Source organism: Eurypyga helias, unplaced genomic scaffold, assembly GCF_000690775.1.
Source record: "Eurypyga helias isolate BGI_N326 unplaced genomic scaffold, ASM69077v1 scaffold36105, whole genome shotgun sequence".
In the NCBI taxonomy this organism is placed as follows: domain Eukaryota; kingdom Metazoa; phylum Chordata; class Aves; order Eurypygiformes; family Eurypygidae; genus Eurypyga; species Eurypyga helias.
In genome coordinates this window covers 1-10,213 of record NW_010253994.1, presented here as the reverse complement: position 1 = coordinate 10,213, position 10,213 = coordinate 1, and the positions used below count along the sequence as shown (strand labels likewise).

At 44.0% G+C, this 10,213-nt stretch overlaps 1 protein-coding gene across 1 annotated transcript; it reads right to left on the bottom strand.

Annotated features, from left to right (window-relative positions):
- Positions 1-441: 441 nt before the first annotated feature.
- Positions 442-9,621, bottom strand: ACTR5 (ARP5 actin-related protein 5 homolog (yeast); the record flags this gene model as incomplete). Its single annotated transcript, XM_010152856.1, has 8 exons — positions 442-779; positions 2,448-2,580; positions 3,496-3,635; positions 4,156-4,278; positions 6,687-6,869; positions 7,198-7,415; positions 8,257-8,426; positions 9,294-9,621. Coding segments are annotated over 8 exons (1,553 nt in total), but the record flags the coding sequence as incomplete, so codon positions are not given.
- Between the last annotated feature and the right edge of the window lie 592 nt (positions 9,622-10,213).

Here is a 10,213-nt window from a genome sequence, read left to right as displayed (position 1 = left end):
GGAGGGCTCAGGAAGAAAGGCCCAGCTCAGCCCCTCCAGTCCCCAGCAGCGCGGTGATCCCAACAATCCGACAAACACTGGCTGCGACGCGCGAGGGAGCCGCCTGCTGGAGTGCCTCGCCTGAGACAAGCCCAGCTCCGGGTCACGCAACAGCGGCGGCATGAACCCGGCACGTCTTAATTAAATTAAAAAAAAGCTGTAAAACATACACTCTCAAAACCCCCTGAGCCTTACAATGAAAGTTCCTCAGATGGTACTTCTCTCCAGAACGCACTCTGCTGTGCTCCTCCTTGCGGATGCGCACCCCCGCGCTGTGCACGGGCAGCACTAAGCCTTGCAAGTGCTCCCGCTGACGCCCCAGCGCAGCCTGTTCAAGCGGCTGGGTGAGATGCTCAGAGCTCTGAGCAGGCTGCAAGGTGAGGCTGAAGCCTGAGCTCCCTGCACAGCTCATACTGCAACCCGGTAACGGCTTCTCCCTGCGCCGTTACCTCCACCCGAGGGCCTGTGACGGAGGCACGGAGCTATGCCTGCTCACAGGGATTGCCCGTGCTGGATGTCAGCACTCTGCTAGGCGCTAACGCCTCCGCTGTCCGTGGGACCTGCTTGGGAAGGCGAATGGGAACATAGACATTTGAAGCACAGTGTTCCTTGAGGTATTCTCCCCCTTTTTCTTCATAGTCTTTTCTGGTTATCCAGCCTTCCTCACGGGCCATGTATTCCACTGCCCAATCCCTAGCCCCATACCAGGCATCTAAAACAGGACTGGAAGCAAGGTGAACCTGGATGAAAGGAGAAGAGAACAATGACGTCAATTCAACACAAGAGCAAAAAGCCCTCTTTACCCTGAAAAACCGCTGAATTCCAGAAGTTTGAGGTGATTATTCAGTGCCTCTGGGGAAGTCATTTTAGGAAAGGGTGTGAAGTGTTTTCACCTTGAGACCAATTCCCCCTGAGCCTGCCGTGTTCCTACCAGCTGAGAAAGCACATGGGTGTATCACATTCACAACCAACTGCCCTCACAGCTGGAAGCCAAAGCTGGAAAAGTTGGTGGTAGTGCAGAACAAGTACCAAGTGCTCCTCCAAAACTTCCTCCCTGCTTGAAGTAGCAGGCTAAGAAATCACTGTATGTGGGAAGGGTCCACATGCACTCCTTCCACTGGTGTAGATTCATACTTCCATTTCAATTATTCCTGTTACTGTAGCATGAGCTGCTTTCCTGGATCAACTATGGGCTTGCTAGACCAGACACGGTGTGAATCCCATGTGCGATACCCGTGAAGTGACAGATTACTGGTAGGACCACAGTACAGACTGCATTTCAGTGGAAGAAGGAAGCTCTTATTCAGTTACAAACAGCAAGATTAAAAGCAGATAATGTGCTCATTTTCTTCCTATAGACAAGTTACACACTCAAACTTAGCAAGTAATGTCATAGAATCACAGAATCACAGCATGGTTTGGGTTGGATGGGACCTTAAAGACCATCCAGTTCCAACCCCCCTGCCATGGGCAGGGACACCTTCCACTAGACCAGGTTGCTCCAAGCCTCATCCAGCCTGGCCTTGGACACTTCCAGGGAGGGGGCATCCACAGCTTCTCTGGGCAACCTGTTCCAGTGCCTCCCCATCCTCTCTGGGAAGAACGTCTTCCTGATATCTAATCTAACCCTCCCCACTTTCAATTTAAACCCGTTCCCCCTTGTCCTGTCACTACAGACCCTTGTAAAGTCCCCCCCAGCTTCCTTGTAGCCCCTTCAGGCACTGGAAGGTGCTATAAGGTCTCCCCAGAGCCTTCCCTTCTCCAGGCTGAACAAGCCCAACTCTCTCAGCCTGTCCCCATAGCAGAGGTGCTCCAACCCTCGGAGCATCTTTGTGGCCTCCTCTGGACTCGCTCCAACCAGAATATTGTCCCTAAAACTACCAGGTATGTGGCTGTAACACCCAATCACACCCTGCTCACAGCTACCTGCAGTAACTGTACTAAACAAGGGTTGTGGAATCACAAGATTATATTTGCACTGATTTTTTTTTTCCTCCCCACAGTTTAACACCTGACTTTCTATTCAAGAAGTTAGTAGATTTGAGAAGACAAGATGTTTCAGAACAGCAAGGGAGACTCTTGCAAGTGTCCTTACAAAATCCATGGCAAACTCTGGGACTTGCCCAGCTTGTACCGTGCTCACTACTAAAAACCTAGCAAGGGATCACAGGCTTGTAAAATACTGCATCTCTTTTGTCCCAGACAGTCATTACATGTGACAAACTGAACATGTAACTTCATTTTTAAGCCAACACAGTTTTTCCCATCAACTCCAGCTAACAAAGGTTGCTTGTTACAGATAATAACTGTCCCAACCTTAAGAAATCAATCTCTTACCTCTCCCACCCTGAATTATTTTGGAACATCAATGAACGGAGTTCATGTAACCATCATGCCAACACACGTACCTGAAAAGACGACTGGAAGGGCCTCATCTCTAGGAGTTCTTTCTGGAGTCTGGCTTTCAGTCCAGGGTACATTGTATTTCCACCAGTGAGAAAAACATTCTGGACAAGAACAGCTTGTTGCTCCTTAGGATACCTACAAGGAACAAAAACCACCTTCAGCCTTTCTCAAGGACATCTCTGCCTGAGAACTGAACAGCTATGGGCTGACACCTTGTCTGCAGGATTCACTTTTAGAAACTTCCTTCCCTTCCCTAGCATGAAAACCTGTGGGTGTTTGTTTTCTGGAAATTCAGAGGGTGGCAGAAAAAAATCCCTAAAAGCACTCTGTGCAACATACTCCACAAATCAACAACTCGGTAGAGCTGGAATTCTCACATTTCAGAAAATGCAATCTTGTGTGTTCATACAGTTCAGGGGTGACATTTCGCTAACACTACGATGCCTGGAAATAGCTGTCCAGCAAGTGTGCCTATATCGTAACTTAAAAATGCCATGCCTGATTCCAGTCTGCAAATCCAGAGACTGCCAGCTCCTGGTTTCAATGGATATTCACTAGGGCTTGTTGTTTCCCTCTATAACAAGTTGAACCAGGGGTCTCCTAAGTGAGGTGTGTGCAAGACAACCCATTGGGGTGCAGGAAAAAGCTATTTTCTGTATCATTAATACAATTAAAACAGTGTTTATTTCACCTCCACCTCATCCTTTTTGAATTTCTATTTTGGTGTACATTTTAAAACATACACCATATACTAGTTCAGTAGTACCTGTATGTAATTTATAAATATAAATATATTGGAGGTATGTGCTCATACATTTTTTACTGATGGGGTGATGAACCAAAAAAAACTTTGGAGACTACTGACTTAAGACAAGCAGGGTTACACGTGTTTTTCAGAACAGGAAGATATGTCTAACCTGCAACCCCACCAGAAAGAACTATTCAAACATATTTTCTCCTTCTATTGTTAATTAACGAGTATTGCAAAAGCTGATATCAAAACAAGACTAGTTTATTTGAAGTAAGTGCCAGGTAGCTTTGTAAACTCACCTCTCAAGGACATACTGCATGGTTTCTGCTATACCAGCCTGGTCTTCTCCTATCAAGGAGGGCTGGAAGACAATCTCTGGAGCCCTGATTCTTTCAGTGCCAAGGAAAAGCTGGTGGTACTCTGCCAGGTTAAACACGGGCTTTAAAAGATTGAGAAGCAGTAGAAAATTATTTTAAAGAACAGTAATATTCTAGAATAAGCAAAGTTTCCAAACAATTCCATACCAAAAAACCCAGATCATAATGCTCACAGAGCATCAGAAGGCTCCATGCTGTAAAAGGCTCCAAGAGACCAAGGAAGCTGGACTCTTCCTACACTTTATTCTGCTTGGTGCCACTCAGTCCTAAGGTTTAACCTCACACATTGAAAATTGTGTCCAATGGGACGTGAGCTCAAGCTATGGATCACACAAAAAAATTTGAGCAGGACTTATTTTCCCTAATAACATGGCACTGCTAAAAAGAAGTGTGTGCATATTAATGCTCTAAACCATCAGCTAAGATTACAAGGACTTCTCTCTTAATGTCCTCTTCAGATAACTTAAGCACCTCTTCCCTCAGCAGACAAACAATGTTTGCATTTGGAGAAATGTCAGCAGACTAGCTGGACAACCAGGAGGCAGCAACCTCTGGCACCAGGCATAGATATAGAAACCAAACCTGCACTGCAGCAACAGGCTTCTCAACTTCAGGCTGCTCCTCAGCAAACAGAGGCTCAAACTCATTAATACTTTCCACATCCTCCAGTGACTGTTCACTGCCTAATGGATCCAAATCAGGAGTCTGGAAACAGAGAAAATATATTAAGGTAGGTGAGCTCAGGTGTGCTGAGCACATCTATGACTTCAATTCTGGTGACACATTTGGAAAATTCAATCCTGATCCCCTCAAGTCTCAAATTTTTAACATGCCCCAAAGAGAATATGCTTTCTCCAGCACCGAAGACAAAAATCAGAAGGGTGAACAGGAGTTATGACAGTCATTCGCTCAAAGTATAAAAATCAAACACTTCAATAAATTTATCATGATGCCACCTCAGAAACTGAAGGCCTTAGTCAACAGGCTGATTGCCAGGATCCTAGCCAGCTGTGTCCTAAATATAACACCTCACTAAAACTTACTAAAACAGCTTTTTAAACTGGTTAAAACTTGGTACACTCCCAGTACCTCTAACTGCTCTGTAATTACCATTAAATTCCCTGCCTTGCTTTTGTGGCTCTGGAAAACAAATATTTGCAGGCTACAAAGCTCCCCCACAATTTTTGACAGTTTCAACCACCCTGCATTAGCAGACAGGATATACCAAAAGCCCTTGTATTTTACACAGATGGGAAGATGCTCCCAAAGGCGTTCCTAATGAAAAGCATCACTCAAAGTCCTGGAGTACTTCATTGCTGTGAAGCCAGAGCAGCTTTTCAACGAGCTCCTTTTTTTTGTTACAATGTTACATTTAGGATTTTGTTGCTACAGATTTATTTTTGTTATTTTAAAACTTGAAACATTTGTTGCAATGTTTAGGAAGCAACAGGGTGAGCTAAAGCGAGGTCATTTAAACTTTCTGAACTACCTAGCTTAGGTCCACTTAAAAACCAACTACTCAAACTGAAGTTTAAGCACTGTTTATTGTTAGAGCAAAGGAAGAGCAGTCACCTAAAGTTATCTCCAACACTTATGCTCTTCTAAATCCATTCCTCTTTCTGTTGCTAGGTTTAAGGGTAAAAAAACCCTAGAACTCTGCTGAAGAGCTGGCACAAACCCTAGGCCAACATAATTAGCTCTTAGCCTCCTTTATGCAGCCACAGAGGGACGGTCTATCTTCACAAATGGTTTTGGGGATAATTGTAGGCTTTCTCACAAAGCACGGACCAAACAAAACAGCTTGTCGATTCATCCCGAGGCCTGGAATTACACTCAGTAAAGAGGAGGAGCGTGGGATCCAAAACACACATGTTGGAACTCGGGCACAACCACTGGGCAAAATTACAAGGAGCTGACAGCCTTTCACTTATCTCTCTCTAGAACACCTTATAGAAGGCAGAAGTTTCTTTACCACAACAGTAAGCCCAGGATCTACCTCGCTTTTGCTCCAACGCAGCCATTCTGCTTCTTACACAAACCTTCCTGTTAAGGTTAAGGATAGGCAAAATATAACCAAGAGGATACCAGCTCACCCGCTAGTTTTGGCTACATCTCAAGTTCCACATAACACACAAGAACTCCTCTGTCTGGCATCACTCTCCTCTATGCTTCAATTTTCTGTTTATCTCTACTTTTTCCTGAGCAAAGGCTGATATAGCTAAAAAAGCTCTGTCTTACATGGCCTCAAAGGCAATTCCAAGTACATGCACAAACAGTCTTAGACCATCTCTTGGAAGAAGCTGCTATGTGCTGGGCCTACATTAGTCTGGCAAAGCAAACAAATAAGCTTCACATCTTCAAGACAACTCCAACAACCAAGAGAACAATGAAAGATTAATTGCTAAAGTCAGCAGAACAGAACATGCTGCTCGATTGCACCAAAAAAAAGATAGCCAGAATGAAGGCAAAGGGTTAGTTGTTTACCATAAAATTCTTTGCACCTGAAAGGGAAGAACAGAAAGGAAAACAAATATTGTTTTTAACAAAAAGATTGATGATAGGTTGTATTCCTTTAATACAAGGCTAGAGACATTTAAGGATGGTTATCTTAAATCTCAACTGGTTATAATCCTAAGTACTTACAACTTCATGTCAATTAGTTGTCAGACACTAGAAAAAAAAATCTTTAACCTATGAGACCCTTACTTCACCAAAATTAATGCAAAAGCAGAGTTAGAGATTGGTTTAAAGTATGAACAAAATCATTACGTAACCGTATACTTCAACTACTGCCAGGAAGCCTAGAGATAATGCTTAGAACTATGTGGAATCTACCTAGAACTATGAGGTATGTCCCAGAGCACAGTGCAAAACAGCACAAGAAGGGTTACTGGTTTCGGGCATACTCTCTAAAATCCAAACTGTCACTTCCTGTAGGTGTGTAGGAAAGCTGGAAAAGAGAGCAACAGTTACCAAATCAACAATGAGTTGCACTGTTTTAAAGGAAGAGCTTAGTTCATCAATAAAAGTCTGAAGGGGCACATTCTCAAGCACAGAAACTTAACTCTCTCACAGATATTAAGAGGAAGATTAACTTGGTGAAAACACTGTACCTCTGGCTTGCTGTCCACAACATCTACTTCAATGCTGACTTCTGCCTGTAGGATTTTCTGCTTCGTCTGTTCAACAGACAGACTCAATTTGTTGATATAAGACTGAAGTTCTTCTGCAGAGTCCATGTTCAGCTCCACCAAAGCTTTGTGGAATTGATCCATTTGACCATCCTCTAGAAGTTCCTACAGAGGGATCAGAGTTAGCGGTGATGAACAACACAGGGCAATCACAGTCTGCCAGCTGCACCTGTCCCAACACTTTGCCTTCGTTACTAGGTATCAGGATGTGCACACTTCAGCAGCATTCAAAATATTTCACAAGAGTACTGTTCAGAGCCTGGAAGCATCCTCAGCCTCTCCCTTTTATCTTGCAACTAACCTTAAAAAGCTTCTATCAGAAAACACACAGGAGAGTCATAGCTTCTTTATGGTGATGCACGACCCTCTGAGAAAGCTGAGGGCAGCCTGCCCTCCTCCCAAAAGATCAGACAGAAAACTCTGCCTTGATTACCTGTACGTACAGTAACCTGTCCAGCCTCTCTTGGTCAAGCTGCAGCTTCTCTTCTCGACGGCGCGCGTTGAGCTCTTGAAGTCGGCGCAATTGCTGCTGCCGCCTCTCCTGCTTTTCCTCCGATGTCAGGGTGCTTCCCAGCAGTTTGTTAGAGAAAGGCAGCTGCATCTTGTGCATGTTGTTCTCATAGTACTCTGGGGACCGCCACTTCTGTAGCTCTGAACGTTTTGAAAGCAAAATAACAGTTTTGCCAGGCTGAAAACAATGACTTGTATGCTGTAGGCACTCCACACTAGACTGGGACTTGGAAGAAAGAGGGCAACAATGGTCCAGCCTGGGATTCTGTCACCCCTTGGCAGCTGCCCCCCTATTCAGCTACCCCCTCAGAGCACTACCTTCCAGTCACACACCCAGTGCTCTGATCTCCAGCACGCAGAAAACACAATGTACTAAGAAGTGGGAAGTGCATACTCACATCTCTTCCCTCTCCCCAAGGTAAGGGAGAGTAACCACACATTTCTAAGGACTCCTGCAGGTGCTTTCACAAGCGACAAATGTAAGAAAACGTTTTTCTTCAGACACTACTTAAGATGACATTTACCGTGGGAATTGTAAAACTTCTTTATTTCACAAAAGATCATGAGAAGTGTCCTCTGCCATTTTGGAAACCTTAAGGCAGATAAACATGGCTAGATGCAGAAAGTATCCTAGCCAATTTAATGCTTTGTTGGAAGTAGAGAGTAAAGTGACCAACAAACTCATTTTAAATTACCTTCCTCTGAAATTACCCCCTTTTTATTCACAGAGAAATCTTAACAAATATAGAACTTCTTTTGTAATTTAACTTTGTTACAATCTTAATGTTAGATTCCAAATTAATGTTAAACTGTTGACAAGCATTGCCTGTGAGGTAGATTATCAGAAAGACAGCTATGAAGAAAGCAAAATAGTAGCAGAGTGTTTCTGCCAGAATCCCAACCAACTTGCGACCAAGAGATATAGAGGAGAAAACCAAGGTTGGACTAACACTACCCCGTGGTAAATTACAGCTGGTTTTACCTTCTATATAGTCCTCTGCAATGTAGCTATGCTCATGCAGTATTTCCTCCATGCGACTGACAGTGATGGCAGCAAAGTGTCCCGGGTATTTCAGCTGAAGGAGGCGTTGGAGATACACAGCTGCTTGACACCCGCCAAGATTAATACGTTTGCAGTTTTTAGCATCCAACCTGAGAATGCAAAGAGACACAACTGTGGCTGGAGAGATCCACAAGTTCAGCATAAAAGAGACCTCCTACTTTCCCCAGTACTATTTAATTTCTGATACGGTCAAGCTGACAGATGAATACTCACAGGCAAATATTTCAAGATTCAGTTACCAGAGAAACTAACACACCTGCTTTTCTCAGAAAACAATCACTGCCTTGTTTATTGCAGATAGTTCTAAAAGGCTCTGTTCTGCTTTAAGAAGGTCCAAATGTTAAATAGTTTTGGCTACAGCAAGAACATGCTCTATTTTTAAGAAGGGAAGTGATGGTTAGTGGAGATAAAAGTAGTTCCTTTAACTTCTGTAACACTTTACAGTTGGCCTGGGGTAACCCTCGAAAATCTGAAGCATCTACCAGATATAATAAGGCCATTTCCTGCAGTAAGGATTTAAAAAGAAGGGGGGGAAAAAAAAAAGGTAGAGCAACGTAGCAATAAAATCAGAATTATAAAAGCCTCAAGAACTGCAGAAATCTCACAAAGCACTTTGTTTTGTCCCCAAGCTGCTTTAAAACCTACCATATGTCGTTTAATGCCCACTCTTACTTGGAACAGATATCCCCTTCTACTCTTGAATGTAGAGAGCTCTGCATGAATAGTAACTAAAAATACGATACATACAAGGACAGCACTGCTTCTTCACTTCAAAATTCAATGGAACGTAACAAAATCTGCAGACCTAGTTTCAACGTGTCAGTATAAATTAAGACCAAATAAGAGCTTATACTGCAGGAGCTGGAATACTGAGTGCTAGAGGAAGGGGTATTTGCACCACTGAAAAGTCAATGGCTGTCAGAGGCTGCACCGTTCTTAGGACACCAGGAGCTCACCTGCCTTCTAAGACTGGCAAAATGTGCGTACACTGATAACCTGAAGATATCACCAAACCACTGCAGGGCCAGTTCTGCCTTCTGTTGTGGTAAAAACTGTACAAGCTATCTACGCCATAGGACACTTTTGGCACTTGATAACATTCGAAGAGGAGCTCTGACATCATTTGTCTCGAATACAGCGGATTGCACACCGCTTCTGTCAAAACAATTGGATGATCAACACAACCCTGTAAGAGACAAGAGAAAGGAAAATTAATAGAGGTATGAAGGGAAAATCCAGGGACACTTATCCTTTGCTGCTTCTTTGGAACATCAGCAATAACTCCTGCACAACAGCAACGAGAAACCCCTTTATGTGCAGGCTATTAATCATATAAGTTAAATTATATCTAGTGCTTAAGAGGGTAAAAAAAGAAGCCTCCAATGTTAATTCAACCAAAGAATAAACTTCTAAGGGTGGAGGAGAATGGATTTTTAAATGCATATACAAATTATTAAAAGTCTAAGTAACCAAAATCTGTACAACGAGGAGGTGAAGTGCGAGTGAAGACTGGTGGAAAGTTTAGTTCAAACTGACGTCGTGCCACAGGCAAAAGGCTCCATGGTCTGAAGAGCAACTGCCAACTCGGCTGGGTATACAAAACAAGTAGTTAACGAGCACGAAACAAAACTAACAACGTGTGATGTCAGTCTCAAAAAATGACCCTGGGCGGGGTGTTCCCGCCCCCAGCTTTCAAAGACGCGGCGGCCCAAACCTCTCCCCCTGCAGCTGTATTTCACCGCAAGCCTATGAAGAAATTAGTAGAATGGCAGGGTTCGGAGACACCCCCGGGGAGCAGCAGGCCCGGCCGCTGCTCAGGGACCGTCCACCCGGGCCGTGTCCGCGAGCAGGGGCTCCACACAACGTCCCCGGGCAA